Raw genomic sequence first — 18,997 nt, 5'->3', positions numbered from 1 at the left:
ATCCAAGCCACCCAGTGCTCTCCCGTAGGATGCTCCCTCTCTCCCCCTCTCCACGAGGCTCCGTAACTGGGACCCCTGGGGCTCTGACAGGTCCTCCCGCCCTTTGCGAGTCCCCCTTCCCGCCGGGTGTCCCTGCTCAGGGTGGCCTTGGGCTCCCAGCCCGTCCTTTGGGCCAAGGGGCGGCCGGGCCCACGGTGCCGAGCACCAAGCGACGCGCCTGCGGCTCTGGGAAGGAGCCCGGAGCTGAGGGCGCCACGAGGCGGGAAGGGCTCGTGGACCCCGGCCGCCAGCTGCAGTCGTATGGGATGACGCAGGGTAACGGGTGGGATAACAGCTGGGATAACACAGGGTAATGGGTGGGATAACAGCTGGGATAACAGAGGGTAACGCAGCTGGTGCTTTGAGGGCTCCAGGGGTTTTCATTGTTCTAGATTTGCCTTTAATGCTGGCGAGACAGAGCGTTCCGTGAAAGCAAACCCCTCTCCGCTTGTTGAGGGACGGAGCCCTGGCCCGGGCTGCCCAGGGAGGCTGCGGAGGCTCCTGCTCTGGGGATGTGCCAACGCGCCGGGCTGGGAGCGGGTGCCCCGTGCTCTGGGTGTCCCTGCTGGAGCAGGGGCTGGGCTGGGGGATCCCTGGAGGTGCCTTCCAGCCTCAGCCATCGTGGGAGTCTGAGGGGTCATTTCTCCCTAGAGAATCATGTGGACCAGGTCCTCCTGCAGGCTTCCTAACACGGATGTCGTGTAGAGTCTACAGCAGATGGATCCAGGCACAGCCCTGTCCATGCAAACTGCCTCCTTCCATTGAAGAGCTTGGCTAGAACCGCATCAGGCAGCACAGCACCAACGCATTGAGGCGCTGTGATGATAAAGGGGCAGGCCTAAAAACCACTTTTCAAGGAAGCTCCATTCCCATTTCAATATCAAACAGCACAGCCTCCGCCTCCTCTGAAAAGCAGCCAAGGGAGATGCCAAGTGCGGTACACTTTGAAAGCCCGGGCACGGCCGGGCATGCAAAGCCCTCCAAAGCCCGGGCCCAATGATTTAATCAGCTCTGAAGGTAAAGCAAACACGATTCTGCTCATGTGGGCACACGGCCTTTCCGCTCCTGGAAAGAGTAAGTGGTGTTTACTAAATCTGTTCACTAGTGGAATGCTGCCACCTTCAGGGACATGACAGCCAAAGCTGGTATAGGAGAAAGAGAGGAAAATAATAATAATAATAATAATAATAATAATAATAATAATAATAATAATAATAATAATCATCTCCCCTGCACAGCAAATGTAGGACTGTCAATTAGCTCAAATTACAGCGAAGGGAGATTGAAAGGGCAATAGAGAGCAGAGACCTGCCCAGGGGCATGTGAGCTGAATGCAAGTTCAGCGATAGCAGATTGTATAAATACTCACTGAAGCAGAGGCAAGGACAACGTTGTGTCTGCCCATGACGATGACAAGTGGCTCGTGTAGCTTTGAGCGTTAATAAATATCATCAAGATTAAATAGAGGCTGCCAGGACCGTCAGCGCACAGAGCCTTTGCTGCTGCAAGACTCAAGTGTCCTTCACCACAGTGGGTCACGTCTGTAAACACTTCCCGGGCAGACACATGCTATCCAAACCACTTCTAGGAGCAGCATACACTCAATATCCAACCGATAAAAACATTTAAACTGTTAAGAAAATCTCATGGTTTTATTGTGTAATGTAGCATCAAAACATCTGAACAAATCAGTATCTGGGCTGTACAGGCTGCTCTTCTTTCATTTCTTTGGGTTATAGAGCATCTTGTCAGTACATAGACAGCAACCTTTTGCATTATAGGTTCTTTTCGAGGCATGCTGGTACAACACAAATTTCTCTTGTCAAATGCAGCTAAGTGACTTCCAAACATCATGCACAAGGAACTTGTCTAGCGACAACGTAAGCTCGGCAGAAAGGCAGGTCACAGGTCTTGCTCGCTCGCGCTCTGCGGTGCTGCACATTTGTGTATGATATTTGGAATGGTCCGTGAGTGTGAATAATATCAGAAAGAGGAGGGGAGAAAAAAAAGAAAAAGAGGGGAAAAAAAAAGAAAAAAAAAAGCATGGGTGCCTCGAGGTTGCCAGCTCAGCCAAAGTTGTGCAATGCTAGCCTGAACATGTCATTGGTGCAAACCCAGGCATCGTTGATGTTCTTTAATAGAAAAATCTGGTGGAATCCCATGATAGGATCTTCATCAGCCTGTGGAAAGAGAGGGGAGGGGGAAGAAGAAAGGTTTTAAAAGCTTTTCTAAAGATGAAAAATGCATTGCAACTCTCAAAGCAACATTTCTATGGCACGTGCATGGCTAGTTCCTCAAGAAACACTAATACAACCAATGGCTCCATTCTCCGAGTTGCTCGGCAGACAAACACGTAAAGCTTCACAGCACCCAAATCCTGCAACAGGACCTGCATCTGCTGGAGTTCGTTGGGGTTTTTGGAAAGACTCATTCCACAGCTTCACACCACTGGTAAGTACATGCCTGCCTTGTTGAGCTTAGTGACAAGTCTCCCTTTGGCCACAGCCTAGGAACTACGTGCAGAACAACTGTAGTTGTCTCAATCATTTGGGAAGTGCTGGAGTGTGGATGTGTCATGGAAAGGAGTTTCCACAGGAGTTGGTGTCGATACCATCGCCTGAAGGAGCTCGCCAGCGATGGAGGCTTTTCGGAGCGCGTGCAGCCGGCGGCTGCCCTTCCCTCCCGTGCCTGCACGGCTCCACGTGAACGGAGCGGTGGCTGCGGCTCTGCTCCCATGTTCTAGTGCAGGGAAGCTCCGCGGCAGCGCCTCCGCGGGAGCCTCTGACCATCCGGGTGCGTGTGCCTACCTTTTAGGGGCATGAGGGATTCCCAAAGGGGAAAACTCTATTGAGGAAACTAATCCTTCCATGTAACATGGACCCGTCTCCTCAGTGGCATCATGTAAAGGTTAAAATTACGTAAATGATCAATTCTCAACGGAGCTGGGGATCACTCTATAGGATTTAACTCTGAACGGTACACAAAAATACCTTCTGATACTGACACTAACTCCATTTAGCATTTCTTTTCAGAGAGTTCAAGCTTTAATCTTTCAGCACACAATTATTAAACTTCAAAAAAAAAAAAAAAAGCCAGAGGGATGCATAAAAGTTAAAATGCTGAATGAATTGCTAAATGCTGAACTCGGCCTTCTGAGCTGGTCTGGATTTGAGTTGATTTGAGATGAAAAAGATAAGACTAAAGAGCAAAGGGACTGCTAGAAGTCAACAAAACATCCTCTACCTAGAAGCGGAACCCAAATGATGAATTAACTATGAAACCAAGGAGCAGCAGCTTGTTAAGGACACCAGTTAGGTCAGGAATGGGAAGTGTGCAGAGCACTGGTACAATCAGGTGCGTAACTAAAACACGGGAGGAGCACTCAAATCTAAAACTGACTGCAAGGATTTCATGGTGATAACTGCTTAGAAAATGGAATGGCAGATGAAACAAATGCACCAGGTTTAGGATAATCTACAGAGGAAAACCAGAAAGGGTCCTAAGAAGATTAGCTACTGTCTGAAAGCATTATAGATTTTTTTTCTTTTTTTGAAGTATCAGCTCAGAGCTCAGTAGCTATCAAGGCAAACAAAGGGTTAGCAGTTATTAGGCCTGGAACAGGACAGAAATGCATAATTATGCAACCACACAAATGCACAGAGCACCCACATGTCAAATCCCGCATGCAATTTTTTAATCGCTTATAAAACAATAAAATAAGGAATTGCCAGAGAAGAGCGAGAGATAGGATCCAGTTTCCTACTGATAAAAACCAAACCCACCCACAGCTGACTGGGTGGAGGGAAAGGGTAATATGTAATCAAAGAACTACAAAACAAGAAGGAGACAAAATAAGGAAAAGGCTTTCCTACATCCAAAAAATAAGACGGCACCAAATGAGGCCAGAAATACAACTACCGAGTAGATAAATCCATGGAACAAGAACTCCCTGAAGCAAGGCAAGTACACGTGTGTCCACAGATAAACTAGGTATTTCTCAGGAGATACTGGCAGCGTAAGAAAGAGAAAAAGGTGTGCTGAAAAACGCAGGTCCCACTACTGCTGGATAGTGGGTAAATTAACGAGGGATGGGAGGAATTTTAAAGGGATTTTTAACAAACTGAAGAACACAGGAGAGCTGTGTGTTTAAGTTTGACTCGTCTTTGCAAAGGCATCTTAAAAGTTAACTCTTTGGACCGAGTCTCAATGAATTGCTATTCCTGATAGCTCCTTTCTAAGGCTTTAGACTATGCTCACACTACAGCCAAGCAGAATCTGTTCGGTTCAAACCACAACTATTAATAAGCACTTAAAATACCTGCGCTCGCTCCCTGGCCTCCTCCTCCTCTGTGGACTGTGAGGGATCTACCACAAGTCACGTAAGCAGTTTCCCCCGCTAGGATTGAGCTTGCTCCTTGCTCAGAGTTGGGCTCTGGGTGTCCCTGCTCGAGCAGGAAGGCAGGACTAGATGGGGTCCCTTCCAATCTCAACCATTCCGTGATTCTGTGAGATGCTCACCAGGCCCCTTTGGCGATCTGCCTCCTCCATCTGCTGTAAGACTATTGCAGTCATCAGTGATTCAGCTGGAGGGGAATTTCTTCTTTCCTAGACAATTCAGGACTGGATGCAGGGAGGACAGTGAAATAAAGAGAATTCTTTCCTTTTGCTGCTCTACATGTGGCCAGTTCACACAGTGAAGTCACATACAGCTTGCTTTATTTCCTTCATGTAGCAATAACAGTGTGCCCAAAGAACAAACCCTGGACAAAGAGCATCCTTGGAGAGTTGCTGGAGATGATTTACAAGCCAATGACTGATCCAAACCCCTTCAGCTCTTCACCACATTTCAAAAAGCCTCATTAAAACTGTCTGTTTTCCAATCCAAATCCAGCCATATCACTGCAACGTAAGCACTCCAGGTGTCACCCAGGTTATAAACACAAGGGCCTCGGCTTTTCCCCCAAAAAGCCTTCCTACATGCAGTTCTAATTCTTTTTTAGGCCACACGACTCCTGAAAAAAGATCCAAATCACGCCCTGCAAAGAGCCACAGAGGTCTCCAGTGCCCCCTCCCGCTCACAGTGGGACCATCAGAGGCATCACATCAGACACTGCTTTGCCTAGCGTGTCTTCAAAGCCCCCCGCAACGGGGGCTCCACCAAAGCCTCCAGAAGCTCATCCTTCCCTCCCACAGCTCTCACTCAGCAAGCCCAGCTCCCTCGGGAGCGCTGCCTACCTTGGCACCCTTCCTTGGGGCCTTCACTAGTTTCTCTACATTCCTTCTGACCTGGCAGCCCTTACACTGGATGAATTAGCAGGCCCCAAAGTACAGCAAGTCCCACCTCATGCACTGTGAACCACTTCAAAACATGTCCTATCTCTTTGTGATCCAAGCCTAGTTCCAAAACTTACTCTAAAGGAAAAATGCAACTTTCCCCCTCCGTTTTATTCTCCTTTCACCAACATCCTGTAGCAATTGTTGACTGAACTGCAAGCTTTGCGCTACCCTATCTATCCAAAAGGATAAGCCAGTTACTTATTTCTGTTAACAGGTATTTTCAGACATTAACTTTACTCACTTAATGCTGGAGTATTGCCCATGCATTAAAAAAAGACAAAAAAAATCCCAGTGGTTTTGGTGCAAGTTTCCTTCCTTTTTTAAGGCTAGGAAACACCACATTCCAGAGTTGGTTATTGCCAGTTAGTGCTGCAATATTCACTTCAAAATGCACGATCCAGGTGGGGAGAGCCCCGGATGCGGCAGGCTGCTCCGGGGAAGGCGCAAGCCAGGGCCATGCTTGCCGGGCACGCCAAGCTCAGCCGGCGCGCGCGGCTCCTTACTCGGCCGGGCCAGCGGGAGGGCAGAGCCTACACGTTGTGCAGGGCCAGCCTGAAGACGTCGTTGGTGCACACCCAGGCGCCCTGGAAACTTTTCAACAAAAAGGTTTGGTGGAAGCCTAGAACCTGGTCATCGTCTGCCTGAGCGTGACAGGAGGAGAAATATGTTAGCGGGTGAGGCACGGTACCAGCTGAGGGTGTCATGCAGTGTTTCAAGTAGTGCCCCAAGTGGAACTCCCTCCTCGGGGCTTCAAATCTGGTGTTGGCTCTTGCTGCTGGAAGCCGGTGAGCACCCAGGCAATGAAGAGCCGCAAAAGAACTGGCAGAATTCAAACCAGGAGGTACATTTATTAACCTTCCACAGAAGGATTAAATAAAACATCCAGCTACCCCAACATTCATTAAGGAGCATTCTTCATGTTTAAAGCCATGCTTTGCAATGAAAACAATCACCGTGCTGTTTCTGTCAGTGTCAACCTCCTGCTAGCGCCTTCAGCCACCCTGTTCAGATGCTCTCTTACTCTCAAAGACCTTCTTCAAGACGCTGCTCTGTCCAGTCCTCTCAGTGGGGACACTTACCCACTCTAAAAGACAACTTTATAGTTCATACAGGGATTAGCAGGCTGGGCAATAGGCTGGAGCAACACAGGGGCTGATGAACATCCTGTCCTTTGTCACTGGAACTGTATTTAACTGACCCAACTAAACACACTTATAAAAGGGCCAAAGAGCCAAAGGTTTAAGACCCTCCCCAAACCTGCATCAATTTTTCTTAAAAGCAGGTGACTAGTTTCATGTATTGACAGAAGTGGTTACCAGATAGATCATAACCAATTACATACAGTTCATGATATTTCATTTGTGTTTGATGCAGCAACGAGCATCACAAGACAGAAGCAAAAAGTCAGAAAGTCCAATTTATATGGACAGTTCTTCAGTGAGAGGCAGCAATCCCAGGCATCAAACTACTTTCTGAAGCTAAGACCGAAGCCTCCTACATGCAAAGAATCAAAGTTGTTTTTCCAACTAAAAATTTACAAACAGGCTCTATGAAGTCATGATGAAACTAAACATTGTGCTTAATTTGACATGTTCTTTCCAAGTAGCTAGATGCACCATGATGCGATCCCTGATTTACTCAGGTATGGCTCAGCAAAGCTGAAATAGCTAAGAGAATAAAAATTACATGGTAAGAAATATTGTTCCAAGCAATGGTTATTTATGGAAAGCTCCCAGATGGCATCTAGGAGCCCAGTGACCACACTACAGCATGAGTAAATCCCAAAACTCTACAGAAGAGCTTCATCTCTTGCCACGGCACTCAACACAATCACTGCTGCAGCCTGGGATCTGTCAAAGGCTTTGATCCTGAAAATGCTGTTTGCAGTTAACAGAAAGAGGAAGTCTAAGCAACAGTTTCAGAAGAAACTTGAACTAGCTCTGAAGATTGGATAGTTTCAAAGCCCAGATGTGACAAGCACAAGCAGAACCAAACCCTGAAAAGACGGATGGGTCTGTGGTGATTTCACATTTTAAAAACCAACACTGCCCACTGTAGGCAAGTTCTGTAAGTGATTTCACATGCAGAAGACTTTGGAGATCCCAGGCCAAATTATTCCTAACAGTCTTCTTACAAGTCTGCAGCCTTGGTGTATTGGAGGTGCCATCTTTCCCCAAAAGGAGGAGGAGGCTGGGTAGGTTTATGCTGTTCAGTTCCATAACTTTAAAAGCAATACAACCACGTTATAGCTCCTGCAGCACTAAATGTTGCATCTCACTGGCAACACTCCCATTGTTGACCCAGTTTTGACTAAAGACTTGCATTAATACCAAAATTTTACTCTCTACTTTTACATGCAGCTGAGGACACTGAAACCTTACTGTATCCAAGGAAAACACCGGATGTCTTCAGAGCCTGTATGACAGTAGTATACAAGCAAAGGCCATGGTGCTTTCTTTGACAAGAAGAAATCTCTGCCAATTAACTAGCACTATGTAAAATTTTCCTGTAATCTTGAGAGAGAATCAGTGTCTTGTCAGTCAAACAGCAGAAAAATGATATTTCAATGTAAGCTTTACAGTACTCCCTCCCCACCCAAGAAAGTGTTTTAAGGCTTTCGGGAATCAGATAATTTAGTGCTCTACAAACAAACAAGTTGAGACATTTTTTTTGTTACCCTGTAAAGGAAAGCATTTACCTTAAGCTGTCCCACTACCATACTGAGTATACAGCTGTCCGGTGTAGGTTGGTGGTCTTGTGCTGTGATGCTGTGTTGTATTTTTTGGAAAGGAAGGCTCTACAATGAGAAAAGAAAAAAAGGGGAAAATGAGCAAACGTACAACTCTTGCATAATTTAGCTCTTTCTAAAAGACAAGATTAAAGAAGAAAAAAATCAACATTTGAAGAACTAAAACATCCTGGCAGTGCTGCAGAGCTGCTGCAGTTCAACTTATTACACTTAGAAGCTTCCATTCACCTGCAGTCTAAGACATCTTACGATGAAGGCAAAAGACTTCTGTGCTCTCAACAGTATTAAGATGATGTGATCCAGTATGTGGGGCTCACCAGGTGACTACATATATGATTCTCCATTAACTTGGCTATGGACAGAAAGAAAACGTGGCTGGCAAAGTTTTCATGCTCAGTATCCAAAATGAACGTGTCCGCTTTTCCCCTGTGATTCTGCAGCACAGCTGGAGTTGAAAGCACAAAGCACCTTGAGAAACACCAGAAACTGGGGAAGAGCAACTCTCAGCTTGGGCCACATTCACATTCCTCCAAAAGTCGAGACTCCCAAGCTGTGAGCACAAACACCTAGAAGGTCTCACAGGTTCCATCACACAATTTTGGCACTGATCTAGCACAGGCTGTATGAGTGCTGGAAGGCAACGTGGCGCAGGTGGAGCTCGGAGGGATCAGAGTTGACATCCAGAGTCAAGGTGCCACACAGGGCAGCCACTTCCTCAATTTCATAACAGGCTGAGACATATCCAAATATCCACATTGACAAGCACCACATTTACCCGCAGTGGAAAGAGCCAACCCAAAAGACTTGGCAGAAGGCCTAGGCCAAAGAACAGATTTCTGCTATTACCAAGTGTGTGAAGACTTAGCTCAAGCATAAGCTGACACATCACCTGCATTCACAAGGACGATATGACCCGAGTGTATGGAGGTCCACAACAATATCGGAGAGATTGCAGTAGTCTTTAAAAAACCATGACCTTGAGTCAACTGTCTGAGTTCCAGCTACCCAGAAGTCCACCTGGTGCTCAGATGAAGCTTGCTAGGGGACACCAAACATATCTGCTAGTGGCAGGGGGCAGAAAGGAAAGCAAGCCTTGGTGACCACTGCAGTGACACGTGCTGACCACGCTAGTACCCACACGGAGACAGGCGAGCTCACAAACTGCTCTGAAAGTCGTCCAATTCACAGATATATGCACCTTGAAAACAGCATTAGATAGGAGCTGGTCTTAATTTTAATCAGTCAATCATGACGGACCATGAAGTGAAACTCCGCTACGACCCTCACAAGCGACCTGGTAAATATGTAGTGGGGAGGGAGCATGAAAATGCCACAAACGGGTTGAACACGACTCCACAAATTTGATAGTGATCCTGCTCTGTCACGAATGGAAGAGCAATGAATCAACTCGTTCATAATGTGCAACAGATACCCTATAACTCAAAATAAAAGGGGGGAGGGATAGGGGAGTATTTTTTTCTGAATTGGCAGCAAAAGATTCTCCAGGATCATCATGCTGAACTTGGATATTCAGCTTGAGCACTGGACACCTTGCCCTAGACAAAAGCCAGGGCACTGTGAAACCTCATCTCACCCCAACTGCATCCAGTTCTTGTTGGACATGTCCTGCAAGAAGAGTGTCTCAAAAAGGCTGCGTTGAGGGATGCACTGAAATGAATGTGGCTGTACCCAGCACCCAGTTCCCAGTGCGCTGAAATGCCGGTGAGAGGTGAAATGAGACAGAGCAGGGAGGAAGGACAGGCCTCCCTTCCCCGAAGCAGTGACACAGAAGCAGAGCTGGGCGAGGTGGTGCCCCTTTCGAGAACACAAAAGTCACCTGCAGAGAAAGGGACCCCAGCGGGCGGCCAGCTGAGTAACCTATTTCCCCTGTGACACTGGGGGGAAAATGCTGCAGGACACAGCAGGATCAGCTAATAGCAAGGATCACTTTTGTAAAGTTTTTTTTTTAATAGAAGGAAACTCCCTTGAAAGCATGACCACACACCTGTACTGAAGCATTTCTTGAGGGGAACAGTAAAAAGGGGAAAACACAACAAGCAAAACTTCCAGCATCTTATTATCACTAGATCATACTTCCAAAGTCTTTCCTGAAGTTGAATAATGCAAATTCTATAAAGAAAGGTTTGTCAAGTAGTTAAAAGAAGGCCTGTCCACTCTTACAGGTGCCCCAGTGTTGGCAAATCAACGTAACGTCATCCCTGTCTAATGGCGTTGGCCTCATCTGACCCTGGGTTGAAAAAGTCCTGCTGGGACACGGAGCGATCCTGTCGGGGCTCAGAGCACAGGGCCGACCGGGTCAGGCCCCAAGGAGCACAAAACCCAAGTGTAAAAGCAAGACGTGCCAAACTTGGCCAGTGAGCTGCTCGACATGCTTGGTGCCCCAGGAGTAGGAAAGGAGCAGACAAACACATTAGGTCGAAGAGCTGACAGAGCCCGAGGAGGCTGGTGCTGACAGAGCCACGCTGAAAGATGGCACAGTCAGGCTACGGTGACACAGCTCCAGAGCAAGGCACATCAGCAGAAGGAACTGCACTGCATTTCTTTGCTTTAATCAAATAGATATGGATAGAAAAGGCTCCCGCCGGGGCCAAGAAGTTCGCTTTATCTCACCGGGCAAGACTGTGCAGCAGGCTCATGAATCCTAAAGTCCAACTTTTGCCACTGTCAGAGAAGGCAAAGAAGGATGCAAATACCACTCTGGAGGGCCCCAGGCTGATCTGCACTGGGGCAGATCCAAAGCAGCCCCTGTGTCACACTAGTTAAGCACATGCTTAGCTGGGCAGGTGTCTAAATGGCTGTTAGCCCAGAGGTCTAAACCAACAGCAAGAACACGAACAACTCTGGAGCTCGAGGGAATTACTGCAAGCTCTGTCACCTCGGAGGCGCAGGGCCCCCTTTAAGGAGACACCTAAAATATAGGTCCAAAGAAATTACAGCCTTCACAGGTAGAGAGAAACTGGATGAAAGCAGTGATTCCAAAACCCAAGAACAAAAGCTGTGCAACTAAAACACAGGATTTCCTTCTCAGAGAGCAGTAAAGAGTCTGAATGGTGCCTAACTCTGCCCGACGTGCCATGTTCTGAGCAGAACGTGCGCAGAGCTCAAGGATGTCCCCTACAGATGCTGCAGGGGGAATAAACTTTCTCACCTCACGACAGCTCATAGCTACCCATATTTTAGAACACAAACACAGATGTTTCTCAAAATACATTTCTTCATGTTTAAATGAACACAGAATGAGAGCTTCATGTTCTCTGTGCTGTAAGAAATACTTTGCTGTGCTCATATCCAAGTAACAGATAAATTCTGTTTACAATAAGCCAAGATCTCCACTATTAATTTTTTTTTTTTTTTGCAGTTTATGTATCAGAAATCAGAAAGCTCCTGCAGTGATAACGTTTGACCTTTACCACATGCAAATCTAAACAGGTTTGCTTTGCTACTTCCATATTAGAACACTGTTCTAATAAAGATCTAGGTTTCAGCAGTATGGACTATACTTTTTGAAGGTAATCTTGCAATGTCAAGTCTATTTGCAGAGACATCAAACCAACTCAGAACTAAAGCAGGCACAAAATTAACCACAGGTAATGTTTTCTGAAGACTGTAACCTGGAATCACATGTCCCATTTTCATAAGTTTTAACCTGTTAAACTTCTAGTTGGCATTTTTAAGTGACTAATATTCAGTTCTCAGAAAAGCTTCCCCAAACACGCAGTAAGGATCACACACTTACAGAGAGTTTTTCAACAATAGCTGCTTTGCCCTGGAACTGTTGTCCTTCCCATGTAAGGCATGATGCATCAATCTGAGGAAAGAAAAACAAAATCATCAACCCGCTTAGGCAACTCTTAAAGCAATTTGGTAATACTTGTTTACTTTGCATATACTTTTAGAATCCTTTTTTTTTTTTTTTGGAAACTACTTGCAAAAAGAGATGGAAAGAAACCATTTCCAGAAAGGAGATGGAAAGCATCTGAAATAATTTCTAATTGACTTTTCTGAACTAAGTTAATGAAATTTCACTGTCAGAATTATATCAGCCAAAGAGTTGTTTCCTTCACAACAAGTTAGTTAGTTTTCAGAGGAAAATCTAAAGGTATGGACACAAAGCAAAGCACAAAGAGAAAAATATATGAAGTCTCAGAGAATGAGTTACACAGCTGCGTATCTTACATCTCAAACACACATTTGGATATCCCACCAACATCCAGAACAGCAGAACGTGCATCTACAGGTTTCCTAACAGGCTGTCTCATCTGGAATTAAATGATCGTGAGGCTGACCTCATGACTATGCCATACAGTAGGTGCAACAGGTAAGGAGCTTTCTCAACATTCCAAGGTCACAAGATCCTCACTAGCGTTGAATGCTGACACAGTTCTGCAAGCCACTGTTTGTAGATATTTTTGTTGGGGCAGGTGGCTTGAGGTGGGGGGGAAGTTTTTTTATTTTTATTTATTTATTTGAGATTGACAAGGCAAACAAAGCTCTAAACAGAGGCCCCATGTAAGAGGAAAACAAGAAATAAGAGTTCAGCAAATGCAACTGCTTGACTGATATTCTGCAGGGAGGATAAATCCCACCAGCATCAACCCATCTTGAGTATACCCTCACACCAAAATAGGGGAGTTAAGGCAGATGATGACAGAGCCCCAAATTACTTTCCAGAGATACTCACATATATTGCTCCTAACTGGGTCCTGTCTGCATCAAAGAGCTGGTAATAATGTTGTACAAAGCTGGACCCAATCTGCTCCCAGATAGGCTTGTCTCCCATTCTGAATCCTCACCCAAAGCCAGTGACTGTAAAGCAAACAAACAAAAAATCAGCAGAGGAGACAAAAAAACATAATCACCCAATCAAGCAGAGCATTTCACTTGTGTATTAAACCAAGCTAAACACAGATACCTCACCCGGAATTCATCTTTGGAAGACACACAGTAAATCCCTCAGATATTTACCGGAACAAGGCTGGTGAAGGGCCCACAGCCCAATTCAGAGACCGGAGCATCCTTCATTGAAGGAAAGGCTGAGAAAGGCCGAGAGAGCTGGGATCGTTCAGCCTCGCTACTGTTTTTGCGAACGAAACACACGGCACGAGCACTAGTCTAGACAGAGTCAGACCTAGAAGTTATCACGCAAGATCAGCAGAGACAGCAGCTCTGCGTTCCCACAGACCTTTTCAAAAACAAATGCACAACAAATGAAAGGCAAGATCTATCAGCCCCTAGATTTCTTTTGCAACACCAAAGCAGGAGCCCTCAAAATACACGCCTGTGTTGTACTGCAGGGCTAGAAAGTATCCAAGACAGGAAATCATGTTTTTGGACACAAGACACAAGTTATTCTGTTGTCTTTTGGATGCCAATTAGTCACACAACTGCGTATGTCATTATCTGCTCTGAGAAAAAGGTGTTTTGTTACCAGCAAAGAAGGAAAAGGAAGAGCTGCAGGAAGGGCTTTGGCTGCAGCGACGTCCCACAAAACCAGGCTGCAGCTCCACAGTTTCTGACACGCAGCTGGTGACAGATGAATGCTCAAAGACACCTTGGAATTTCATGCCAGGCATGAAGAGATGAGGTCCAAAAGGAACTTGTGAAGAACATTTTCGAAACATTTTTGTATCTAACACCCAGGCATCCCGGTCAGCATCAAAACTAGCAATTATATAGGCTAGAATAGACTCAAAAGCCATGAACTGTTGTTATCTCATGTTTTAACTGCTCCAGAAAGCCTATAATGCATAGTCTGTAATAACAATTGTCATATTTATCCCATGAATATTTGCATTTCAGGACTTGGCCTGAGTAACTTTTATCCAGCAGGGTCAACTCCTCCGGGAAAATAGATGACAAATTAAAAAAAGAAAAAAGAAAAGAAAAAAAAAAAGAAAAAAAATCCACCAGAGTGCAATTGGGTAAAACGGGCAAAACCCCAAAACACACAGGCAAAATACAAACACTTGGAATTCACTGCTCTACAAGAGCGAAGTTCTATCAATTGCACATCCACTTTTGCCACATACCAGCCTAATGTGGAGCAGCCATGGAAATAAATAACTGCAGCCTGCATTAAGAGATTTACCTTGCAAGAAAATCTCCCTAAAGCCACTTCATCGTATTCAAGAAGCCTTCACGCTAAACCTCAAAAGCCTTATTAGAAGCCACGCTGGTGTGAAACACGTCGTGCCTGAGCAATGCGATTCATGTCGCCAGCACAGCTCCCACACGCATTAGTGAACCACAGGGCTCCTCGGATCCATTGTGAAACACTCCATGCTTCAGGAACGTACCAAACAATCCCATGGGATACACAGTCGCCCTTGAGTTTCGCCTACGATTGATACTGAACAGGAAAGAGGTGCAACCTCTTTATAGCCTGTGTTCCCCAATACCATCCCCTCGATGATTCTGACCACGTGAGAGGAAAAGAAAGATGGGGCTAAACTCATATATGATTTCAGCTTGCATGGAGCTGAGTACAGCCCTGCTCCCCATTCCCGGGGCAGAGGGGCTTCTCTGGCTGCAGTGTGCCACAAGGTCTGGTAGTTACCCCAAAACTGGAGAGTAGTTTGGACTACAAGCAGCAGAATTTCCAATGTTGCTCCCCCAGCACTTGGGATGACATCTGCCACATGCCTTTTCATTTGTCCCAAAGCCAGGATCACCTCGAGCACTTCTATGTCAAGAGAGAGCAGTCATGGGGGAAATCAACAGTCAAAGCAAAAATAAATCACTTCTATTCAGGTTTGCTAAACCATTACAGGTAAAACTGCACCCCTACGAACTCGTAGGATAAACAGCAGGCACCCTCCGTGACCACCCAAGAGCAAATCTAGCCGCGGATGCCCTCCTGTAAAACAGGCAAGCACCATTCCAAAGCGGGGAAGAACCCAAGTGTTTTGAAGTCTTCAAACACGAGGACAACACGCCCGTCTCAGAGCTATCAAGCTCAGCTTTATCCATTGCTCATTCTAAGCTTGGCTACACAGGCAAGGGATATACAGGGATATATTAAAACTGTGTAAAAGTGTGATATCAATAAGCTCAAAAGCACAGAAGATGCAACATCATCTACCCTTTTGGAAGCATCTGAAAGTTACCAATGCATATTATTATTAAAAATATCAAATATTAATATATCAAATTATTAATAATATCACAGGTAAATGCATTTTACCTGCCCCAGTTCACACTGTCTTACAAAGGCCTGGGAACCTGCTTCACTGAGGCAATTTCTGCCCACCGGGGATCCCTGCCGGCCGCGATGGCTCAAGCGATGGTGCCACGCTGGTGCTGCGGGACCAGGCTCAAGCCCTCCAGCCAGAGGGGACATTCCCGTAAGGACGTCTAGGACGAGTGGTGGCCAGGCGCAGGACAAGGGGTAATGGGTGTCAGCTGCAACAGAGGAGGTTCCATCTCCACGTGAGGAGGAACTTCTTTATTGTGAGGGTGACAGCGCCCTGGCACAGGCTGCCCAGGGAGGTTGCGGAGTCTCCTTCTCCGGAGGTCTTCAAAACCCACCTGGATGCCACCCTGTGCCACACGCTCTGGGTGTCCCTGCTTGAGCGGGAGGGTTGGACTGGATGATCTCTAGAGGTCCCTTCCAACCTCAACCATTCTGTGACGAGTTTGCCAGTCCCTTTGTCACCCCATACACACACCAACACATCCTCAAGTGTCTTACCCTGATCTCCACGCAGTGCTCACCCACATTCCCACAGCTAATACTTGGCTCTGTCTCACTTGAGTATATAGTAGCCAACTGCTATCAATTTAATTTTAAAAAAAGAAAAAAAAAGCATGCGAGACTTGCATACTAAAAATTCTACATTTTCTGAAACGTCAACTGAAGCTTTAGTGTCTGCTAAAGCTAGCACTTAGGTATGAACGACAGCACAGTAAACTGATATAGGATACTAAGGTGGACTCCCAGGGATTTACACAGTGATTTACACACACACAAACACACAGAGTGATTTACACACACACAAAGCTTTTAAAGAATCAAACCCAATCATCACCAGCAAATAAGCTAAGTACTTTCTGATCTATGAGGTTGACCACTTGAAAATATCAAGAAAGAAAACACGCAATTTCCCTCAAACCAACGCACTATAACATACTAATCAAGACACTATTTGCCTTCTATTATCCAGTTACTCAATATGAGCACAGTACTTCCATAAGTGAACATTTCTGAAGCACATTCACAGAACATTCATGCCGATTCCACATAGTACTGCATCAAAGTTAATAAAAACTCTCATGGATGAATTCAAGCTTGGAGAAATGTTAACCTGACGGGCTGTTTTCTGGAAAACTTGGTACTCAGTGCAAGAGTACCAAATACAGTTGGTACAGGAGAGCACCGACGCTTTTTAGGATGGCAGCACTGGTCCAAGGGTCCATGAATGGCAACATCCATGGCAAACATGATCTAGGCTACCAGACGCTGCACCCTTCCCTACTACCACAAGCAAATAAAGACCAAAACAAAACAGCAAAGACTCAGTTGTTTCAGTTCCAGTTGGTCATGGAATTGCTACCACATCCAGGTATACCATACTGCTTAAATTCATGTCTACGCTTTTGGTGGCTCAGAATAAAAATAGGGAGCTAAGCATTCTTCCCTTCGATCTCTTTTCTATCACCACTAAAAGAAAGAAGCTTTCCAAGAATCCAATGGGAACGGCATCACAGGATTAGTCAGGCCCCTCTCAAACCAGTATAACTGACACAGGAATCATCCGAATGGATAACAAGGCACACACTGTCAACAGAACAAGAAACTAAACCAATATTATATATATATATATATATATTTATATATATAAACAATCACAGAATTATTTAAGCTCCCTAGTCCAACCCTTGTGCTGAGCATGGGGAGCTGGGAGATCAGACCAGCTTGTCCAGACCTTTATCCAGTCTAATCCTGAAAACTACCAAGGATGGAGACTTGGTAACTTCCATGGCAACTTGCTCCAATGCCTGACCATCCTCATGGGATAAAGATCCTCCCTTACATACAGTCAGAATCTCTCCCCTTTCAATTTACGCCCCTTGTCCTCCTGCCACTCACTGCTATTAAGAGTTGAGCTCTGTCTTCTTGCTAATCACCCTGCAGATAGTGAAGAGCTGTGATTAAATCACGTTAGACTCCCCACCCCCTCTCACCTTTTAGCACCTATTCTTCTACCAAATTATTACTTAAAACTTAACCAAGTTTCTTCAGAGACCATTACACTTACCAGCACAATAATATTCAGTATTATTTTTATTATAAACAGATCTTCTATCAAACACTCTTTGACTGTCGCAAACTTTTGCATTGCTGACAGCTGAGGCTTGAACATTTTAAAATAACCACAAAGTAGGCAACTTGGTGACAACAGCCCTGAAGGAGATATCACAGAGGTGAGGAGCCCTAAAAACATAATTCGGTGTGTTGGTGCAACACCAAATTTCACCAATTGCAAGAGGACCAAGATTACATTGCTATTCTGCATTATATCATCCCATAATTTAGGGTTAGACATCGTATTATTTTGCTGTCGATCAGCAAAGTTCAAAACATGGTGCATTTCAGGGAAAATGTCCATCTACAAGCTCCTCCTGCAAGAACTTGTTAAGCCTCATCTTCCTGTGGTCTGAGCTCTTTGGCTGCATTCCAGACTCGCAACATGGGCCTCAAAAGTTCCCAAAGCTTTTCTTATGGTACCTGCCTAACGGTTCATCTTATGCTTCCCTAAACCTCTCATTTCTCCTCTTCTGGCTTTTTATTCTGCCCCTGCACACTCATAACAAAATATATTTCCAGAAACGCGGCAAACCTGGATGGGATGCCATATTTGGAAAGTTAAGGCTCTTGGAAGAAGGCACATGCAAAGTTATCAGCTATAAGCACATTTTGCAATTCTTGCACAAAACCAATATCCACAATTATCCAAACGCTGTCACTCTACTTGCAGGGCAAAGAATTGCAGCAGTTTCACAAGTTACCAGTTGCGTTCTTTTCAAACGAATCAGGCAAACACCAACGTTAAAAGATTGCCAATTATTCAGTAGCTGGTTTGAAATAAAGTCTCTTTCAGGATGAGCATTAAATAATTAGGACATACTTGGCAAAACAAGCAGTCCATCAGAAAGGAAAAAGGCCACGAAATTTTGTATAACATGCTTTGCTAATCCAAAATATTAGTATATAAAGTGATCTCCCTACGTCTACCTAGGAATCTATAAAATGCCCTTTTTTAGTCCTTTGCTGAAAGGAAACTTTCAAAGGCTACTACACAAGTACAGGAAGCATTACTTGAATGCTACTCTTCCCAGAAGAGAACAAAAACACAAGCACCAACTTCTAAGGCAGCTCATTAAGACCAGATTTAGTTTCAAGTAACCAAATCCTACCTGTTTTCAAGTAATAACCACCTGTTCTGTAGCAGCTAGACTGCAAAATACTGTATAAGTCTTAATCCTACGCCCAAAATGAGCTCTTCTCTGGAAATGCTGGGCTTCAAATGAGAACGAGCAGTTGGAGATGACCAGCTGCGTTAGGCAGGAAGTTAAACCCGAGTCACACGAGCGTCTTTGCGAGTCTGTGCCTTGCAGAGAGTTACCTCGTTACAGCAAAACGCACCGTGCCACACCTGCTAGCATAAACTCCAGCGTCCGTAGGGTTCAGAGCTAAAAACAAGGCGTGCAGTGTTAAAAGAAGAATACTTCTCACAGAATCACACCAGAGATTGGCAAAGGGAACAAAGGACACAGGTGCCCAGAGCGGCGCGCGGGCCCAGGCGCCGCCGCGCTCGCTTTGGGCGACCCTTTCGCGCCTCAGCGTGAGGA

The 18,997-nt window shown here is 45.5% G+C and overlaps 2 protein-coding genes across 2 annotated transcripts in view; both read right to left on the bottom strand.

The window, feature by feature from the left end:
* The window catches only part of EDC4 (enhancer of mRNA decapping 4), a 34,962-nt gene extending 34,114 nt beyond the window's left edge, over positions 1-848 (bottom strand). The window contains exon 1 of the mRNA XM_026034364.1: positions 845-848. Within this exon, the coding sequence (XP_025890149.1) occupies positions 845-848 (4 nt within the window). The remainder of the gene's footprint in view (positions 1-844) is intronic.
* Positions 849-1,719: 871 nt separating this feature from the next.
* NUTF2 (nuclear transport factor 2) overlaps positions 1,720-18,997 on the bottom strand; it is a 17,713-nt gene continuing 435 nt past the window's right edge. Inside the window, exons 2-5 of the mRNA XM_026034408.1 lie at positions 12,828-12,952; positions 11,883-11,954; positions 8,075-8,173; positions 1,720-2,219 (exon numbers count right to left, since the gene is read on the bottom strand). Of these exons, the coding sequence (XP_025890193.1) occupies positions 2,106-2,219; positions 8,075-8,173; positions 11,883-11,954; positions 12,828-12,926 (384 nt within the window). The 5' untranslated portion in view covers positions 12,927-12,952 and the 3' untranslated portion in view covers positions 1,720-2,105. The remainder of the gene's footprint in view (positions 2,220-8,074; positions 8,174-11,882; positions 11,955-12,827; positions 12,953-18,997) is intronic.

Source organism: Nothoprocta perdicaria, unplaced genomic scaffold, assembly GCF_003342845.1.
Source record: "Nothoprocta perdicaria isolate Ctin4 unplaced genomic scaffold, notPer1 scaffold_143, whole genome shotgun sequence".
Classification (NCBI taxonomy): Eukaryota; Metazoa; Chordata; class Aves; order Tinamiformes; family Tinamidae; genus Nothoprocta; species Nothoprocta perdicaria.
This window is presented reverse-complemented; position numbering and strand designations above follow the sequence as displayed.